The sequence below is a fragment of the Podarcis bocagei genome (genome assembly GCF_964188305.1).
Source record: "Podarcis bocagei genome assembly, chromosome: 3".
Lineage (NCBI taxonomy): Eukaryota > Metazoa > Chordata > Lepidosauria > Squamata > Lacertidae > Podarcis > Podarcis bocagei.
Genome location: NC_138127.1, coordinates 23,871,412 through 23,893,066, shown reverse-complemented (window position 1 = coordinate 23,893,066; position 21,655 = coordinate 23,871,412). Strand labels below are relative to the sequence as shown.

General features: G+C 40.6%; 1 protein-coding gene across 4 annotated transcripts in view; it reads right to left on the bottom strand.

Moving 5' to 3' along the window:
* The window catches only part of KCNQ5 (potassium voltage-gated channel subfamily Q member 5), a 261,710-nt gene that overhangs the window by 71,799 nt on the left and 168,256 nt on the right, over nucleotides 1-21,655 (bottom strand). For all 4 annotated transcript variants that reach the window (XM_081186923.1, XM_081186919.1, XM_081186920.1 and 1 more), the window contains exon 2: nucleotides 10,511-10,601. In XM_081186923.1, coding sequence (XP_081043049.1) covers nucleotides 10,511-10,601 — 91 coding nt within the window. The remainder of the gene's footprint in view (nucleotides 1-10,510; nucleotides 10,602-21,655) is intronic.

Sequence of the window (21,655 nt, the reverse complement as noted above, 5' to 3'; positions counted from 1 at the left end):
TGGATTCTGCCACCTGAAGATGGTCACCTCACCTTGCCCCATGGGTGGGCCAGCCTACCTCCCATTCTCAACAGCAGCATAGGCAGCCAAACTTCACCAAACACCAGGGGTACCTGGTATCTGGGATTATTGCATGGTAGCCATGCAACCACCTCCAAAGGGTCTGCAACTGGTCAGTGTAGTCACAAGTGTTTTCAGACTGGAGCTATAAACCTCTGTATCCTGCTGCCTCTAAATGCAACTGCAAGCCTGGTAAGGAGCTGCTATGCTGTTCCAACAAGATGCAGCCTCCAGATCCTTTATAGATATTACTGCACAGCTGCTCTGCTGAGCCATATAGGTGGGGGAGTTGCAGCAAGGTGTATCACTTACAAGTTAGTTAATTGTGCCTTAAGGATTTTCTAGTATTTATCAGCCACACAATCAACCTTCACAACGATTTGATGATGTTAATAAATAGTGTTAATAAATAGTCTTAATACGTGGATTAGATATAAATGATTTTGCACCATTTGCACTAGAAAACAGGTCTTACCACAAGTGCTAGTTATTCCATATCAAAATTAAGTACAAATAATTTTGCTAAAGATAAAGTAGCATTTATTTGCCAATAGTTTTTTAAAAATATTTTTTTTATACATATCTGGGTGTATCAAAGTCAGCCTACTCAAAATGGACCCACTGAAATCAATGGGCAAGGCACTTAAATCCATTGATTTCAATGGTCTACCCTGAGTGTAACTTAGTTGCATATTATTCGCTTGTCATGAGCACGATATCTGCTCAAAGGTTCAGTCAGTCAGTGATGGGAAAGGAGCTCCTCAAGAGCTCAACTTTCGCCAATTTTGAAGTTCTTATGCCTAGCAGCTGTTGGAAGATCCAGCAGTGACACTGGGTATAAGATGAAATACTCAAAGGGCTGGTTGCTCGTGCCAATCTTATTCATTTTTAATCAGCCTGCTGATTTACAGCATGCTGGCTCTGTTTCTTCAATTATGTAGTTTGTTGCAATCAAGGAGACATGTTTTCCCCCCCCCAAAACCATTTTGCCTTTGCCTCACAAAATCAGTAAGCGATTCATGACTGCAGGCTTACCCACAAGCAGTGGGGATGAGGATTCATATACTTTTATCAATGCTTGAGGTTTGCGACCAACGTGGGTTGAGGGGGGAAGCTCATGCTGTAAGCCTAGCATCATAAGTTCAAAAAGGGCATTGAAGCTAACCTGTAAATCAGAGTGAGGAACCCCCTAGCCTAGCCCACAGGCCAATCTTGTCCTTCCAGGGGGGTCCAATCAGACCTACAATGCAGTTTCTCCATAACCATGCCCACCGGTCAATCATCTGATACCATTCTGATGGGCAGATGTTGCCAGCTGATTGGTGGGGTTATGTAGCTCAATTCTGCACTGGTGGGAAACCCACTAGTTTCCCACCGAGAACTAGCACGCACAGCCAAAGCATCAGTATTCAATCCCCTGCTTATCAGTTTAATCCTGCTCAGTCCCTTGTCTCCGCTCATCAGCTGATAATGACGAGCAGCCTTGTCCACAGTCTGAGGTGGAGATATAAATATCTGGCCTACTGGAGAAAGACGTTTCTCCATCCCGCTGTGTATCACATTTGAGGATTATTCCCTGGGATGTTCAGATCTGGTGAAATTTGCTGGAACCAGTGAAAAGTTAATGCAGAGGAGAAGAAACAACATTGCTCCTCACCCAGGCCCTGCTCTAGAACACAGCAAGCATGAGTGAGAGACTGCTTGTACATGAAGCTGTAGGAGTTGAAGCTAGAGAGGGAGGTTGTGTACCACTTGCTACAAAGGAAGGACCTAAACAGTGAGATGCATGTACTTGTTAAGTATAATGGTTTAATTGACACTGAAATGAGAATGCCTGAATGTGTGTTTGTGAAAAGGTTTAACATGGGGATTTTCCATGAGGTTATATTGAAAGCAAGAAGAGCTCTCTCTGACTGTAACTTGTTAATGACCTGTTGACTGTTTTTCTACTCTGTGCTGAGAGTGAACCTCTGATCATGTGATGAAGGTATTGAGTAGCAAATTCGCCATCTTGAGAGGTTGGTGGCTGTTAGTATTTCTGAACTCTACAGGGAGAACAATGCATGTAAATGGCTCTGCAAGACATGCATAGCCTAAGGCCAATGGAGGCTGGAATGCAGACTGGAATGGGGGAGAGACACAGTTTGGATTTTTTGAATCTCTTATTTCTAAGAAGATGTTGAGCCTGTGCTGGACAGCACAAGACATTGCATAGATATTTTGGTTGTATCTTTGATGCTTATGATGTTTTTGAAGAGTTCTGCCAGTAAAACTATGAATAATATTTTCTTGGGCCTGGACACTGTTTTCTTCCAAAGGAGTCAATTCCTACGCTTTCAGTCACTTCAAACTGCACAATATTAATATCAGCAACAGTGTTGGCAACCTCTCTATGTGGGGTGTCTTTGAAGGCAGCCAGGGAAGTGGAGCTATTTCACTGAGCAGCAGTTTGTTTAGCCACCGACATTAGCTCCAATTTCTTTCCAGGCAAAATTCAAGGTGTTGGTGCTTACTTTTAAAGCCCTTTACAGTCTGGGCCCACTACACCTGAAGCACACTGGGGAGATTATAATTCTACCAGCCAGGAGGTTTTTCCTTCTTGCCTTTGCTTCCAAATATACCCCTTTCTCATGCTGGAGAAAAGGAGGTTTGGAGAACTTCTGGGAGCTGTTTCTTCCAAGTGTGTAACTGAAAAACGGCACGAAGAAACCAACTGCAATATATTTAAAGAACGAACCTCTCATCTGCCAAAATCCTGCTGATGCATATGGTCTGAGGAAAGATTTTTCACTCCTGCCATCTCGGCTAACATCTCACATCTCAGAGATGAGTGGAAGTGTATACTTTTAATATTTTTTGCTTGGTTCCTTGGGGGTCAGTGGAAAATGTGATTCTCTCCCTTTCCTTTCTACCACAACTTGAGAGTATACCCAATCTGTTGACACTTCTGTTCTGCGAATGATGCCATCTGCCGCAATGCTTTGCAGTTATCCCTCTGGTATCTTCTTCCAAGTTTTAAGCCTTTGCAGAAAACACTTTCTTCCAAAGTTAATTGACACAGTGCTGTCCCATGAAAATTATCTGCATGCAGAGTATTCCACTTACTGATTCACTCTTGATGTTTAAAATTGATTCAACCTGGTTACAACAGTGTACTTTACTCAAGACTTTGAGATGGTTCACGTAACAAATTACTGCTTATTAAACTTATTAAGCATGCTCTTGGAGAGTAGCTTGCAAATGCTTTGCTCCTCTGTAGTCTTTTTTTTTGGGGGGGGGGGTCCTGCTAAACTGGGGTTCAGTTTAGCATGTCATCTGAACTGGGACTCCCTACAGCTCATGCTTAAGTAGGAGCAAGTTAGCCATGAGGCCCAGTTCCGATGACAAGCTGTGCTAACCTTTATTTACCTTCGTTTAGTGTGATACAGTAGTAAAAGGAATGAAGTGGCTGGGGAGCAAAGTAACTGTGAGCTCCTTTCAAAGAGCTCCCATATTTGTGTGGTCTTGCTAAGCCATAATTTGCCTTAATGGGTCTTGTGAACCAGGACTGTGTGTGTAGAGAGATATCTGCTTGGTTTGCACAGTGTATTAGCAGCAGTTTTATTATTTGCTGTACTGCGTTTCCACTTGAAAATTATCTGTAACTTCCCATTACTGGATTTTATTTTTGACCACAGGGCTTTAAATTACCTACCATATTTTTGAACATTATAATTTATTTCAACTATGCTTCTGCAGCTGCTTTTGTTCCTATGTATTTGACTTGCCAAGTATCTGACTAGCCATCTAGATAGAATGCCAAATGTTTTTATAATCTTTTGAATTTGTCAGAAGTTTATCCGCACATGCACTTACAAACACGGTGCTACAATTGTACAAGTGTCTCTTGGATTTATTTATTTATAAGATCAAAATTTGAGAAGCAGTTCGTTTAGGAACATTTAAAATTTATTTACAGTTTAATACAAAATAAGCCTTGCCTTATAGACAATCTGTAGCTCACAGAAGTAAATAAATAGTAGGTAGCAAGTCTGGCATATTGCAAGCATGTGCTCCTGCTTGTGATGTCAAGAAAGAAAGCTACAAAAACTGGACTGGAGCCCAAGGTAAATTCATGGAAGAAAAGCTTCTCCCTCTACTGTCCACCTCCTGAAAAACCATTCTGGAGGTTGGTGGGGCATCCTGAACAATGTAGGACAGGAGGCACTTGGGAATTTGGTGAATCCCAAAAGTGGTTTGTAAGATGATAGTTTTACAGGTTGTTAAAGACACCATTGATTTCTGAAGTTTTTCCAGGATTCTGTCATCTGGACGATGAAAAGGGGTGACCTTTGGTATGCCCCCAGTTCTTGGGGGAACTCATGCTCCATGATTAGAAAGGCAAAGTGTTCAGAGGGCTCAGCTGGTACAGAATTATCAGACGTTTAGCTATATTTTACTCGGTCCACTGGGAACCAAAGTAGGGCAACTTGCTGGAATCCGGACGGCTCATTTATTACAATAGTCTTGCATTGTCTAATGCTGGGACGTGGTGCCCTACAAAAGTTGTGGACTTCAACTCCCACCAACCCAGGGCTGACGGGAGCTGTAGTCCACAACATCTCATTGGCTACTCCTAGTTTAACGAAATCAGCTGTGCCTGCTGCTCTCAGAGACCCATAAGCCGCTATCTCCCTGCTGTTTACAGGGTTGTCAAGCTGGCTTCTGCCATGTGAACATGAGCATCTGATGTTACCAAAGTGTTAAGAAGAAAAGCACGTTCAAGAGTGGCTCCCATGCTATTATAATAATGTCAGAAGCAGGGGCTTACTTTAGTCCCCTAAAAGCCATGGGGTTAAGAATACCCTTTGCACTGGGTTGCTGATTTAACTGTTAGTGGTCTAGACAGTGTAGAATGCTCTGGAAATGATTGTGCTTTCAGAATGAATGTGTGTGTGTGTGTGTGTGTGTGTGTGTGTGTGTTATGAAAGTGACTGAAGGGCTTATAGATGTATATCAATAAGCACTTAAGAGGTATAACATGAGAAGCAGAGAGCTTTTAGTACCAACTCTATTTTAAAAATGCTGTTTAGTGATGTATATTTTCCAAAATACATGATTTTCTCTATATCTTTCTATTCCTACACACATCCACTATGTAATCATTTCCAGGAAACGGTTTTATTCTGTCTCTGAACTTTTCCATTCCCCTTTTCTTTCCCCTAGTAAACATGACCCTTTGTTCAGTTGTCTAAATATAAATAAAGGAAACATCACTGCAGTTTGTACATTTGAAAAGATGAGTTTTATCAACTTCTTTCCATGGTGACATATCAAAAATCCAAGCTTATGTGGGAGGGGAAGGAAAGGATTTTATTTCATTGGAAACATACCAAGCAATATTATTTTTTATATATAGCTGGAGTCTTGTATTACTTTATATCTTTATGTTGGGGGGCAGAGCAGTGGCCAGCTCTATTTTGTTATCTGCCTCTGTGATATCAGCATGAAAGACATTGTTTCATTTATCTATGCACAGAATAAGACTAAAGGCTAATGGCATAAGGAAAAGTCAGATGCTTTCCTTCTATTTAGCTCGCTGCTTTAAAATTACCTAAAGAAGGATTTTTTTTAGATATTTGAAGATTTCAAAATAGAGACCTCAAAAATATTTTAAATTAAAAAATGAGGGATTCAGGTCTAAACTGATTACACAGAAGTATCAACTTCACCATATACTGGCAGATCAGTCACTTAAAGCCCAAGCTCCTAGGGGCAAATCTACACTGGTTAGTTATAATATTAAAATGTGACACCAGAGGGTCGCTGAAGAGCAGCAACCTGTCGTCAATGCAAAATTGCATTGAGAGCTATATTACTTTTTTAAACAGTGTTTTTAGAACCAGTGTAGATCCAGCCCTGATCTCTGACTAATTATGAAACCATTATTATTATTCATTAAATTTCTCTACTGCCCTTCATCCAAGGATGACAGGGTGGTGGTTTGCAAAATAAAAATACATACCACAATAAGAAACAAAAACAACAGCCCGTTTAAAAGGCCATAGAATGTTTAATTAGCCAAAGGCCTGGGAAAAGAGGAATGTTTTTCCTGGCACTTTAAGATATGTAATGAAGGCTCCAGGGACATAGAAGCAAAGGACTGGTCTCTATTATTTATTGTTGTTGTTTAGTCGTTTAATCTATTATTTTGTTTAGTTGTTTAATTTATACACAGAGCTTTTAGAGCTTACTGCTGGTCCCTTGGTGGGCCTTATATTTTCTTGGGAAAAGTATCTAAACATTGTAATAGAGGAATCTGAATGGAAATCATGGTGGTCAGCTAGGCCTCATAAGTCTGTTTCATCATATGTGAGGGAATGTTCCCTCAAAGTTGTGCACAGATGGCATTGTCTACCTGTGCAGATGTCTCCTATCACGTCACAGTCAACACAGGATTGTTGGTGAGCTAATAATAATAATAATAATAATAATAATAATAATAATAATAATAATAACAACAACAACAACAACAACTTATTATTTATACCCCGCCCATCTGGCTGGGTTTCCCCAGCCACTCTGGGCGGCTTCCAAAAGAATATTAACATACTATGATACATTAAACATTAAAAGCTTCCCTAAACAGGGCTGCCTTCAGATGTCTTCTAAAAGTCTGGTAGTTGTTGTTCTCTTTGACATCTGGTGGGAGGGCGTTCCACAGGGAGGGCGCCACTACCGAGAAGGCCCTCTGCCTGGTTCCCTGTAACTTGGCCTCTCGCAATGAGGGAACCGCCAGAAGGCCCTCGGAGCTGGACCTCAGCGTCCGGGCAGAACAATGGGGGTGGAGATGCTCCTTCAGGTATACTGGACCGAGGCCGTTTAGGGCTTTAAAGGTCAGCACCAACACTTTGAATTGTGCTCGGAAACGTACTGGGAAACGTACTTCAAGGGACATTCTTCCATCTTTGGTGGGAATGCCCTCAGGTCTCATTATTCTTGTCTCAAATAGATCATGAAATACCTAAAACAATTAAATCACCTGTTTAGGTCTCTCCACAACTGTCATTACTGAACGTATTGACTGATAACATGAAGGCTAGTTGCTCAAAAAGAACTGTTGACATGGATGCTAGCTGTAGCTAGGATTTCAATATCTCAGCAATGGAAAACCTTGAAAAATCAACATTTGTCTTTATGGTATAAGAACTTATGGACTTTGGCCATTTGGGAAAAAAACACACACAAATTGCATGTCACAAGAGGGCAGAGGACCCAGAATACTTTTGCGTCATCTGGTAGGATCTTATTTCTTATGCTTCAGACTTAGATGCCTGACATTCACTATCCATGCCAGCTCAGGAAATTGATTTATATTGGTGTTACCACTTCTTCCTATTACTATTATTATTATTATTATTTGCTTGCTTTGCATATGTTATGATGTAATACTCTGCTACTGCACTTTTGGGCTGCTAGTTAACGGGCATTATATTACAAATTTAAAAATATGCTAAGATATTGTACAATGCACAGATTGTGATAAATCACCAATGGGTAAGGTAAAAGGCTAAAAAATAATAGCAGCATTTTTAAAGCTCTTCATGCAAAACTCTGGACAAATTTCAGTGCTCTTGACAATAGAACTTAAAATATGGTATTACGGTGATCCAAGCAAAGCTAAGAGAAATTAACATATTGATGCCCCAATCCAGTAAGAGTGATCATTATACAAAAGCAGGCTTAGAATAAATTAATCATATAGAGTTGGAAGAGACCATGGGGGTCATCTAGTCCAACCCCCTGCAATCCAGGAAACTCAACTAAAGCATCCATGAGAGGTGAACATCCCACCTTTGCTTAAAAACCTCCAAAGGAGGAGAGTCCATAAACTCCTGAGGGAGTCTAAGCAAATTTTCTTTTTTCTTTTTTTTAAAAAAGCACAGTTATGAGGTAAAGCATAGATAGGAGATAAATTATAAGGCTCATGGACACTTTATATAAATGTTGAAATATTTTTTAAAAAATCAACACAAAAGGTCAGGATCCAAGTAAGTGTGTGTGTGCGCTTGCTTGCTTGCTTGCTTGCTCTAATTTAATAATTAGGACCTGTTATTTTGACCACTACCCCCTTCCAGTAATTAGCAATGTTACTTTTTGAATGGCAGAACTCAGTCCAAGTTACAAAAGGATGGAAGAATACAGAACAACACAGTCATTAGACACTCCACTTAAGTGGGGAAAGCATAAAGGTTTAATATTTTGGATTGCATAAAATCTAGAATTACTCATTTTTTACACAGTCACTTTCCTCTCCCATTTAGTTGTTTGTTCCATTTGTTGATACCGTCACTGACTGCAGTGTTTCTCTCCCTGCCCCACCCCCCAGTACACAAGCATTTGCTGCAGAGGTGGTCCTCCTCTGCCTGTACAAGTAAACGTAGATGTTTATACCAAAATAAATCTGTTAATCTGTAAAGTGTTTGTTGTTTTGCCCCGAAAGACTAAAGAGGCTACCCTTCTGCGATTTTGTCTCTATTGCCAACATCATCCATTTGATCTCCAAATGAAAACTTCTTTCCACTTGCCCCATGTATCTTCTTTATATTTTTGTACGCTAATTCCAAATAAAGCAGCTCTGCTGTATGGAGACAGCATCATTGGGCTTCCCATAAGGGGAGAACCTTTCGAGTGAAACTTAAAACTCCCCCAAAGGCAAGAGCAAAGAACAAAAGTGGAGCTAACAATAGTAAATATGGCCAGACCTTCATAATTTGTAGCTAACAACCACTGCAAGATCAATAACAATAATACGGATTTGCGTATTTCTCATATTTTCTTCCTCTGTACTTCAGTAAGCAGTGATCCAGCAGGACAGCAAGAACTGCAAACAAGAATCACAACCCGCATTGGCTCTTCTAGGGAGTCAATTATCTCATGTCCAAATGGGTTTTCTGGATACTTTTAAATTTAATTAGAATAAACATCTTTCCATGGTGGTAGAAAGAAAAGGGCAGCATATCATGAAAGCCCCGCCCCCCCAAAAGAGAGAGAATATATTGCTTGTAATACTGTGCCATTTTGTCATAATTGTACAAACCTCTGTAAATAAGAATTTTGCTTGCTGGCAGAGACCTGCTATGCTAGCTTACTGGCAGGAGGGTCATTGCTGCTTATCAGGAGGAGAAAGGGGAAGCAGGGAGGTTGGTATGCTGCAGATGCTCTGGAAGGAGCACCAAAGTAGCTCTCGCTGGTGTGTTTGCACTATGCTGACCTCCCTGCTGCCTTGCCCCTCTCACTATGCAACAACAACCTGCCTATTGAGAAGCTAGCATAGCAGCTCCACCTTATCTTGGTGAGCCACTTCTGCCTAAATAGTATATTTAATAGTACCTCGGAAGTCGAACAGAATCTGTTCCAGAAGTCCGTTCGACTTCTGAAACATTCAAAAACCAAAGTGTGGCTTCTGATTGGCTGCAGGAAGCTCCTGCAGCCCATTGGAAGCTGTGGAAGCTCTGTTGGACGTTTGGTTTCCAAAAGAACATTTGAAAACCGGAACACTCACTTCCGGTTTCCAATTGTTTGGGAGCTGGAACGTTCGACTCCCAAGGAGTATGGGAGCCAAGGTACAATTGTATTTCTCTAGAGATATTTAGAATTCCTCCCCCTCCCACCCCCAGTATACATTAGATATACCTGATGCTAACTTTTTATTAGCAGGATGATATCAGAGGCTTATAATCTGTCATTAATATACCTTCTGGGTGCTATGGAGAAGAGGACTATGGTGACCATGTTTCAATAGGATTAAAGCTTCTATCTACAACAGTTTCTACAGATTTACTTTTCCCCAGCAGTTTGTTGTAGTTATGGGAAAGTCTACAGTTGGGGAATGCTGCCCTTCTTTGTAACTTCTAAACGGGCAGAATCCTAATCTTGGAACATGGTCACCTCCAAAGAGACCCCAATAATAATGTGCCTGTTTCTGGAGGATAGGAGCAGAGAGGGCCTCATAGACAAGTTCCTCTCCTAGCACAAATACTTCAGAGTTTCAAAAACCATATACAGTGGTACCTCGGGTTACATACGCTTCAGGTTACAGACTCCGCTAACCCAGAAACAGTGCTTCAAGTTAAGAACTTTGCTTCAGGATGAGAACAGAAATTGTGCTCCGGTGGCGCGGCAGCAGCAGGAGGCCCCATTAGCTAAAGTGGTGCTTCAAGTTAAGAACAGTTTCAGGTTAAGAACGGACCTCCGGAACGAATTAAGTACTTAACCCAAGGTACCACGTTATATCTTACATCAGGGTTGGGTATCCTTTTTTTGCGCAAGGACCACGCTCACCCTCGGTCAACCTTCCAGGTTGATAAAATACACCCTAATTTACTATGGATATGTATAAATATATATATATAATGCACTTTCCAATCTCTGAATTATTATTATTATTTGGTTCGTAAAGTTCACTTACCAGAATGAAGAGGCAACTAGTGGCAAGCCAGGTATGTTCAGGGATAGTAGAAAACACTGATAAAATCAAGCAACCGAAGACAAGGAGAAAACTGAAAAACAAAAGAATGTAAAAATTAGCAAGGACCATTGGAGTGAAAATAAACTTTAAATATATGAAACAGTCAAGTTATCAGAATTACTGTATCTTTTCGTGTATAGACTATATTTTTTCCTAAATTTTTGAAGTTTAAAATAAAGGGTTGTCTTATACACGGATAGTGCATTTTCTTAATTTTGAGTCCCCCAAAATAGTGGGTGTCTTATACACAGGGGCGTCTTATACATGGAAAAATACTGTAATTACGTCTCCATTAGAGCAGGGTGCTGGCGCCAGCATGTGCAGCTTTAAATCCCCCAGGAGTGGACCTGTTCCCAGCCCTCCACACCAGACTGTCATTGGCCAATCTGGCAGGCTGGTGCACAGGTGAATGTCAAGCTGGAAATGTGAGCAGAAGCTTGCACTCTGGCCGGCGATAACCCCAGCACCCAGCTCTCGAGTGTCAGTAAGAACCATTTGCCAGACCTGTTCTCTCTGCTGTCCCCCCAAGTCCAAGAAAGGAAAAATGGACACCTGGAAAACTGACAATACAAAAAGGGGCAAAAAGACACAGATTGAATGCCCCCTTTCAACCTGACGGGCCGTTTCCTCTATCTATGCAGGCATAGTTGCCACAAAATACCCAGATAGGGGCTGGTACCTCTTCAATTATTTGAGGGTCATTCCGAGAATGCAAATCATGGCTGCGGATACAGCTGCCATGGAATATGGTGTTAGGTTCTCTAATAACCCTCACACTAGGTGGGATCCAAAGAACAAGGGTATGTGGCTGGAATTGGTGGGGCCCTACATCAGAAACAGGCCTGAGCCAGCAAAACTGGGAAAACCCATCCCTGGAAGCAATTATTTCCATAGGGTGTGCTGTGAATTCAATCAGGGTGCATGCCACAGGTGAGTTCTCGCTTGAGTGTAAGCGGTGCCTAGGGTTCTATGCCTACACATCGTGCAACAGGAGCCACACACCCTTTCATGGCTCCAGGGACTTTGGCTCTGGAGCCCCACAAAAAGATGTGGTTCCTACAGCCCCGTAGCTAGTCTTTTCTATGAATATAACAACATGACCTTAGGAGCCGAGATCTCATGAAAGCAAGGAGCATTCACGTAAATAAGGGTCAGTAAGATGGGTGTTTCTAAACATCTTAAGAACAGATTAAATGTATTTTTTTATAATAACACACACAACAACAACAACACAATTGTGGCAACTGTGTCTTCTCCCTTTAACTGAGCTTTACAGGAAGGGCTGAACTCCCGAGAACATTAAACTGTTTGCAAATCAGGTACTTTGCTACTGCTACAATTCAACATTTATGAGTATTTTGCTTTCACTTTGTTAGCCTTTATTGTATGATTTCATGTGCTTTGCATTTTCCAGCTCATTAATATTGTCCTTGATCCAAAAAACTGTACTACTAGTTTGGTACACCCAAGGGAGCTTTCGATTTATATTTTCAAACAGCAGAGGCAACTCCCAGACATATTTCTATGTGGCAACTGCAGTTTTGAACAGCGGGGTCTGCTGTTAAAGGGGGAAAGTATAAAATCCTACTTTGTATGTCTAAATCCTCTTTGGCTCTCAGCCATGAAGGGTGAGTATCAGAATTGAAATGGGAAATAGCATAAACAGCTACCAACAGAGATATGGGCACAAGGACCCAAACTGTACAACAAACATCTGTCTTTATTATCTACTCAGGTAACAATATTACAGGGCCAACTAACATCAATAAAAACATTAAGGGGTCATTCACCAGCTTATCTTCTGCTGTGAAGCATGCCACCATCTTCCAGCAATGGCACACTGCATTTTTACATAGGGCAAATAGAGGAATAAATGGGGTTTGCAGTTCCTAGGATGCCATTGCAGAACACTGTTTAACCTCCAAGGAAGCCATTTCTCAAGGTTTGTGGATCCTTAGGGAATAAGGGCCCTCAAGGAGATGAAAGGCCTTCATAGTCAGGATGGGGTGAGGCAAGCATTATGATGGGACGGGCAGAACCGAGTTAGCTGTGATGCAAATGGTCAGTTAGTTAAGTATTTCTATTTATTTACTTGATTTAGGGGTGGGCAGCTGCTCCTCCCCTGCACCCCCTGGCTACGCCCATGAATGCCCTCAGAAGAGTTTCAACAGAATCTGAGACTTAACACCACTGTCCAGTCTAAAGATGTTTGGATTATCATCCATGCTGTTATTTTAGACATCTACTTTCTGGACAGCGTGCTAAAGTTATGACATACTTTGAACCAATGAAGGCCTTGATTGGATTTAAAACTGGAGTTAAAATATTTCTTTGAATAACTAGATACTTTCACTGAAGGGTAAAAAAGAAAAAGCGAAAGAACAAACAAAAGATTGGAGGACAATAGCCTATTAAGGCAACCTAAACCGTGTGTGTGTGCTGGTGTGTTTTAAATAGCTGACTCTAGACCCAAATCCTGGCCAAATTTCCATGATGCTAGTGACTTAACTGCCTTTGGATACATGAGCCAAGAGTCTTTGCATATCTGGATACTGAAAACAAAACCAGTTCTTTTTCATGAATTGAACACAAATCCTATGTTAACAAGATCCAGATTATTATTATTTTTAAAAAAGTTGACTGCTAATAAGATTGAATAAAAAGAATCAAGAACCCACACTGCACTGACCGGGCTCAAGGCTTTCATTTGCTGACCTGGGGCTCATGTGAGAGGAATGGGATAAAAATTTAATAAAACAGCATTATTTATTATTATTTATTATTATTATTATTATTATTATTATTATTATTATTATTATTATTATTATTATTATTATTATTATTATTATTATTTTACTATTTGTCCCCCACCCATGTTAATTTGCAGACATGTCCAGCACTTTCAAGCTCCTTTTCTGAAACAGTTTTATTTCACTAGTAGAGCCAGCAGCCACCAAACCTTCTTAATTTTGGTATTTCCTTTTGGTAGACAGTTTAAAGCAGTAATTTGTAATAAAGTCACATTTTATCATGCCAGGTATAATTTTGGACTGGAACCATAAAAAACAAAAACAAAAAAACTCTCAGTAATCCATTACAGCCAAATGCAATCAAAATAACAGTTGGTTGGAAAATCTAGTGTAATTTTAAAATAAATGACTGGATATGAAGAAAAAGGGATGAACATCCGTAAATCATGAAAGCTCTTGTCATATTACTGAAAGGAGCATGGTGACATCTCATGTGCTGCTAACAATAATATGAATTCTTTTTATTTCACTAAAATCGCTGTTTGACGTTAGCTTTGGCTGCTGTTTCCTGTTCAGCAGAACCTTGTTGAGAGCATGCACTGTGAAAGAGAAAATCTGAAAAGGACACAGGAAACAGGGTGGAAAAAAAGCACTTTCCACTGTTAATAAAATGGTGTTCTCAGAAGTTACAAATTATTGCTGCCCATAGTTAAAGCTATTTTCCAGTCAATCATTTTTAAGTCTTGTGCAGAACAAAAGGGGATGTGTTTCTTCTAATATCCCAGGGATGGATTCTACAAGATGCTTTTATTGGACATGAAGAAAGTTGGAGAGTCCTTCCTAACCCAAACTCTTCTCTAGGGCCCAATGATCCTGCAACATTCCTTTATAAACAGATTCTGAACTATGGCCTCATTTTATGAACTTTCATTTCTGAAATATAATGTAATGTATTACATTATTGCATTGTAGGGACTGGTTTAGCTGTGATCTCTACACTGCAGGGGCAAGCCTAGATTACTCTTTCAACTCTTTATGAGGATATGGTTTCGGTCAAACCATACTTTCCTGCATTTCAGTTAATTCATCATAATATGGAATTGAATATTGATGCTGTAAGTGCTTTGTCCAGACCCTGGACATACAGTGGTACCTTGGGTTAAGAACTTAATTCATTCTGGAGGTCCGTTCTTAACCTGAAACTCTTCTTAACCTGAGGTACCACTTTAGCTAATGGGGCCTCCCGCTGCCGCTGCGCGGTTTCTGTTCTCATCCTCAAGCAAAGTTCTTAACCCGAGGTACTATTTCTGGGTTAGCGGAGTCTGTAACCTGAAGCGTCTGTAACCTGAGGTACCACTGCAATGGGCTTTTATGACCCCTCCTTTAGATAGCCATGTGTCAAGCGCACCACCTTTCCCCTGCCATTGAGGGGACTGGAGATGTGCAATATCAGCGCACGCACGCGCACGCGCACGCGCGCGCGCACACACACACACACACACCCTGCAGTGTGTGCACAGTCCCCCATTCACTCCCAAAATCTGCTTCAGAAGGGTCCCTCCAGATCAGATTTGGGGAGCACATGGAAGGCTGCAGGAGGGAGAAAAAGTCAGGCACCATTGGATATCACCCATCATAATGTTACATTACGTCCCAAACAAAACACCAAAAATATGTTTTGTTACCTATTATGTATTCCAGTGATTTATGTTGAGATATGATAAATACTGGATTAACATATTAAATAATATTAATATATTTTAAAAAATAGATATTGCAATTATCCCTGCCAAATGCATTTCTTTTATAATGCAGTATGCTTATGAAGAGAAGCAGTATCAGTGTTTTCTTTTTTAATGATAAAGATTCTAAACAAAAAGCGAATTACAATATGAAAGTAGAGTAACAGGGTCTATTAAAAGTATGTACAATGGTACAGCACAGAGCAGGTCAACACAGACAACTGTTTTGAAAGTATCCGGCATGTAAGCCAGTGTTTTGTAAGTATAGCTTTTTAGGAATGAATACTGGAAAAATAAGTACGGTATATTACAAGCTGAAGCATTAATATTCATGTTTTGACACTGTGTTTGACAATTATAGTGGAGATTAATGTTTGGATTTAGAAACAGGGTGGAGATGTTTGCCCTTGTCCTATTCTTCCTCATTTTAAAGTTCTAGGAAAACAATAGATAAGCAGGTTTAAACTCTATAAAAGGAAAGAAATGCAACTACCAAAGCAAGCTGCCCAGACAAGGAAGGGTTTCTGAAGACAATTCAGAACATCAAAAACCCAAGACATAAAGCACTGGGTGAATTAATGGTGTTTGCAGTACTGAACCTTAGCTATACACAAGGCTGTCCATGTTTGGGGTCCCTTGTGGTAGGAACTTGAACTTACTCTTTTATTTATTTAGTTTAGTGAGCCACCCAGCCCACAAATTCACTTTTTGTTTTTAAATGTTTTGCTGATTTTACCTTATGTATACTTGTTTGTTTTTAAAAAGTCTGGTGGATTTTAGCAGTGTTTTATTATGCTTACAAAAGTCTTCTGATTAAGTAGTCCGTAAATCTTTCTAAACAATAAACAAACAACACCCGTCTCAATAGGAGGATTAAAATATACTTAATTTTCTCTGGAATGTGTCCATTATGGAAAAATGGGTGGAATCCAGACTGAATGTGAAGCATTGTGGTTCTGCTTATTTTACAAAAATGTACCTGCTGCCAATGAGGCATGCTGTATGGAATACAATACTGTATCTCTTCGTTTATAATGCTATTCCAGGTTAAATGTCGCTGAGAGGCAAACTAAATAGCGGTAGGATCTTAAGTCACACTGGAAGTGGCTGTTGATTGCAAGATAATGCTAAGCAGGATGGGGGGCTCCTCTGAGTTGAAGCAAGGTCTCTCCTAAGTGTCCTGAAGTGGGGACATCTAACTCTCTTCTCTTTAAAAAATGCTGGAAGCAGAATGTCTGCAAAACTTAAAACACTTCTTCCCAAGCTTGCCACATAAAGGAAATACAGTGGTACCTCGGGTTATATACGGTTCAGGTTACATACGCTTCAGGTTACAGACTCCGCTAACCCAGAAATAGTACTTCAGGTTAAGAACTTTGCTTCAGGATGAGAACAGAAATCGTGCTCCGGTGGCGCAGCAGCAGCAGGAGGCCCCATTAGCTAAAGTGGTGCTTCAGGTTAAGAACAGTTTCAGGTTAAGAACAGACCTCAGGAACGAATTAAGTACGTAACCAGAGGTACCACTGTACCGTATAGGGTGGGAGAGAGAGACCGATCTTTTGATAGATCCTCCTTCTAACCATAGGCAAACATTTTACCAGGGCTTTCCAATCCCAGTGCTTTAAGGAAAGAATACTGTAGTTATGTAAAGTGGTACCTCGGGTTAAGTACTTAATTCGTTCTGGAGGTCTGTTCTTAACCTGAAACTGTTCTTAACCTGAAGCACCACTTTAGCTAATGGGGCCTCCCGCTGCTGCCACACCACCAGAGCACGATTTCTGTTCTCATCCTGAAGCACTATTTGTGGGTTAGCGGAGTCTGTAACCTGAAGCGTATGTAACCTGAAGCGTATGTAACCTGAGGTACCACTGTATTGCTTTGTTGCTAGTTCTGCTAGTGATGGTTGCTTGGGAAATGCTTGACATTCATATCCTTTCAACCTTTCTGCCACATGCCCACATGTACACTCCTGTCAAATTAGCTTTGCAATTTGTTTCACAAGTCTGAATCTGTTTTTTCATTCATCATATCTCCTTGACCGGGATCTGCCTTTCTGAAATTTTACAGGCTACTTTCCTAGGAGCACCACGGGGGGGGGGGGGGAATAATCCACATCAGGATCTTTAGCCATAAACACACAGTTATCAAGTGGCTTAATTGTTATGGATTGCTTTTGCTTTCTTTAACCAACCCAGACTAAATTTGATCCATAATTTGGCAGGTTTTCTCCACTCAGGAGGGGCAAATATGCCTGAAAATCTCATCCAATTCTGCTGAATTGAGGGGAGGGGGTTATAAACATGTTTTGATTTCCCATAGTAGTGAATGAGTGAAGTATGAAGATTTGTTTTTCCTAATCAGGATTCCTATTCAGTTCCCAAACAGAAACAGTCAGCCTCTGAAGCAATCTTGCTAAATCTTGCTCTTATCCAAAGCAAGACCTGAAGGAAATCTTTGAGTTGGTGGCTCTCATAACTGCTGCACATGCAATAAAACTGCAGCATTATCAATTTTATTTACAGCATTCATATAATATACATAATAATAAATATATTCTTCCTTTGTCACTTCCTTACAAAGTAATGTTTACAAGCTTGACACAAAGCTTACTTTACAGCCCCAAAAAGCTATTATTACAACTTCACTCATTACTTTTTGTACTTGGTCTCCAGCCTTTCTCTAGAAAAATAAGAAAACTTAGAATAGACATCTTTGTACCTTCTGTATTAATCACTCTACAGTACAGTGGTACCTCGGGTTACATACGCTTCAGCTTACATACGCTTCAGTTACAGACTCCGCTAACCCAGAAACAGTACCTCGGGTTAAGAACTTTGCTTCAGGATGAGAACAGAAATTGTGCTCCGGCATGCTTACAAGATTCTGCCCACTGCTTTTTTTGGTCAGGGTGGTGACTTAGCCATTTTCATCTAAACCCCCCCCAAACAACTACTACTGCAATTTGCCATATAAACAACAGATTTAGGGGAAGCAAGCAAGAAATGTAATAAGCATATATCTCTGTCGAGAAAATATATCACAAAGGAGACATGAAATGACTGCTGTCTTTGATGAAGAATTGCAGCATTTTTTTCATTTAAAATATTTATACCCCATCTTCCCTTATGAAATTCAAGGTTGCTCACATGAAGAATAAAATAAAATGCAGCAAACTCATATCATTATCTAAGACTGCAACCAAGACTTGGTTGCAAGCTCTGTTCAATGCTGTGGGACACAGGAAGCTGCCTTATACTGAACTGATCCATCTAACACAATATTGTTTATATCAGGCATGGGATACCTTTGGCCTGCAGGTCAAATTAGGCCCAACAGGGACAGTGTTAAGTTGTGGGTGAACATATCAGACGACACAGCGATTCTTCAAACAGCTCTTGCTTATTTACAGGCCAGCACAGAACTGAACTGAAGGGTTCAGTCAGCCTGCTTATATAGAGCTCCAGTACAATGTAACTGTAACAATTTTCTAAAACTATCCAATCACTGAACGTCACTTTTGATCCCTTATTTGCATAACTATCTACAGTATCCCCCTGCTGGCCCAGGGTGAGAACTTCAGTACATAACAGACAGTGCTTTCCTATACCAACATTGTGGAATCCAATGTACCCAAGGATATCCCATGCCCTTTTAAAATATGGGGTGGGGTTTTTTTGGGGGGGAGGTTCTTGGGTTGTTGTTTTTGTGGTTTTATATTTTGATTTTATTCTGTGAAAAATCCTGAGGTCTCCGGGTATAAGATGGTATATAAATTCAACAAACAAACAAACAAACAAACAAACAAACAAACAAACAAACAAACACAATTTTAAGGCAATTTTCCAATTGCTGAGGGTCTGTTGAGAATTATGCATAATAGCTGGGAAATGTGTACAAGTCACTGTTCGTGGAAGGAAAATGTGCACATTCACATCCTAGTGAATGAAAACAATGGCTGGTTATTATGTGCATTAACTGTTCTACTTACCCCCATCTTCCCTCCGTTCCCATTGAACGGAGCTTGCAACCAAGCCTTTAACATACATACTGTGTTCTGTTCTCCTTTAAACAGTGGAATGGAATTCTTTCCTTTTTTTTAATGAAAAGCCAAAATCTTACTCAGTCTCTTACCACTTTCCCAATACCTTTGGTACACACACGCCAATGAAAATTCAGCTCTAGCAGAAAATACATTATTCAATTCATACTTAGCATGCTGACAAGCTTTGATGCAGATCTTGAGAAGAGGATCCTGCAATCTGACTTAAAAGAGGCTTCACTGTTTTCTCTAAATTGTCTTCTTGCAAAATTCTAGTTAATTTCTTAGGGGAAGCATATACTACAATCCTACCTTGAATATGGGCTTCTCATGCTTCCTATTCAAGAGCGTATGGAGAAGTTGTACCCTATTTTAAAAATATTCCTGAATTTCAGCCCCCATTTGTCTCTAAAGATAAACTGAAACATTTAAACGCCAAAATCCAGACGTTTTTGTCACATCAGTTAACTGGAGCATAATCTCAAATAGAAATTGTATTGAAATAGTGAAGTAAGGGGGGAAAGACAAAAAAATTGTGTTAAATTTGATCACCAAACGTTTTATAATGTCATGTCAAGAAGTAAGATCCACTAGCGTATGAAATTGCTTAAGCTAGTGGCCTCTGTCATGATCACTGCATTGAATACACAGAGGCAGTTCTGTTTGTTTATTGAATCCTGCATGTAATTCATCCTCCTATAAATTTTTAAACGGAAAAGGAAATATTTATGTCAAGGTTATCTTGGCTAATTTATCTCTAGAGATAACCTGTTCTTGTTTCGATGCCCCTTGAATGTACTCTGGCTATCTTTAATGCAAAGATATGGACTTTTAGATAAATGGACAACTGTAAATGTGTATGATAAACCAAGATAAATGCTCTCATCGGTGGTTTAAAAGCATTTATCAAAAGCAAAACTACTGTGTCACTTTGAATGTGATTATATAGCTGTGCAGTGTTAATTTTAGCTGCTTTTAAAGGAACAGAAACAACAACTTCTGTATTTTAAAATTAAAACTGCTGGAGACTGTAGAAGAAAGCAGCCAAGTAAACACTTTTATTTGAAAAATATATTTATGGGTATGTGACTGCAGCTTAATAGATTATCCCCAGGAACATCTTTGAGGTTCTGATTTCAATAAGAATATAATGCACAGTGGGAATACCTGTGTTACATTGATGTTTAATACCCACAGGGGTCACATGATGTGCAAGGATCACACACGAGTGCTACATACAACTTTAATGCCAGTGCAGATGTCTGGGAAAACAGATTCTGATACATCCATGCATCATGTATTTTAGCTATTTTACCAATTTTTTTAATAGGAACTACCCTGGGGGACGCGGGTGGCACTGTGGGTTAAACCACAGAGCCTAGGACTTGCCGATCAGAAGGTTGGCAGTTCGAATCCCTGCGACGGGATGAGCTCCCGTTGCTCGGTCCCTGCTCCTGACAACCTAGCAGTTCAAAAGCATGTCAAAGTGCAACTAGATAAATAGATACCGCTCTGGTGGGAAGGTAAACGGCATTTCCGTGCGCTGCTCTGGTTTGCCAGAGTCATGCTGGCCACATGACTTGGAAGCTGTATGCCGGCTCCCTCGGCCAATAAAGTGAGATGAGCGCCGCAACCCCAGAGTCGGTCACGACTGGACCTAATGGTCAGGGGTCTCTTTACCTTTACCCTGGGTTCAACTGCCCTGAATGTCACAGTCAACTTTAATTCAATGCCCAAGAGGTAGATGCATGTCCTAAAAAACTCCATGGTACTGCCTCATCATCACAAGTCCATAGTTATCAATCTTTCTAGTTTCTTGGAAACCATTTTCAACTCCCAAAGGCCCCCTGCATATCTGCCATCCGCAAAGCTGTAGATCATGCCAGGTCATAGTTGATACAGAAGTTCTATACTTAGATCAGCAGGGGTTCTCTGGGTATACCGTGATTGCTCCACATCAGAGTACATGACCTAGAACTCCATGTAGAAGTATATGTTTTGGTCTGTCTCTCTCACACTCAATGTAGGAGCAGATGCTTCCGGTCATGCAAGTCACTTCAGAGATCATCGGCATTCCTCATTTCCCTGTTAAATCACAAAGGCTAGCCTCCCTTACGGGACATTTGCTTAACTGCAAGAGGGCAGAGTTTCAACGAGTCTCTAACAGTTATCTGATCTGGAAAGACTGAGCATACGTGGAGTCTGGAACAGCCCCACAGGGGTAGGTTCCACACCTGATCTAGGTGAATTCATCAGAGCGCCCCAAAAAAATGCAAGGATGAAAGCAGTGGACGGTGGCAGAGAAGGGGAAGGTGGCCAAAAAGCTAGTGTGATGCAAATACTCCTGGTGCTCCACCTGGTTTGTTTCCACTGTGCTGTCCACTCCTTGCACCTTCTGGTAAGCAACAGTGCCCCAACTGTTGGGAAGCTAGAGTGGCAACTTCGCAAAATCCGGCGAGTCACTTCTGCTCAAAATGCTGGTAAGATCATAAGGGAGGTGTTGCTTGAGAGGCCCAGACTATTTGAGAAGGTCAAAATTGCCACCCTGGACTTC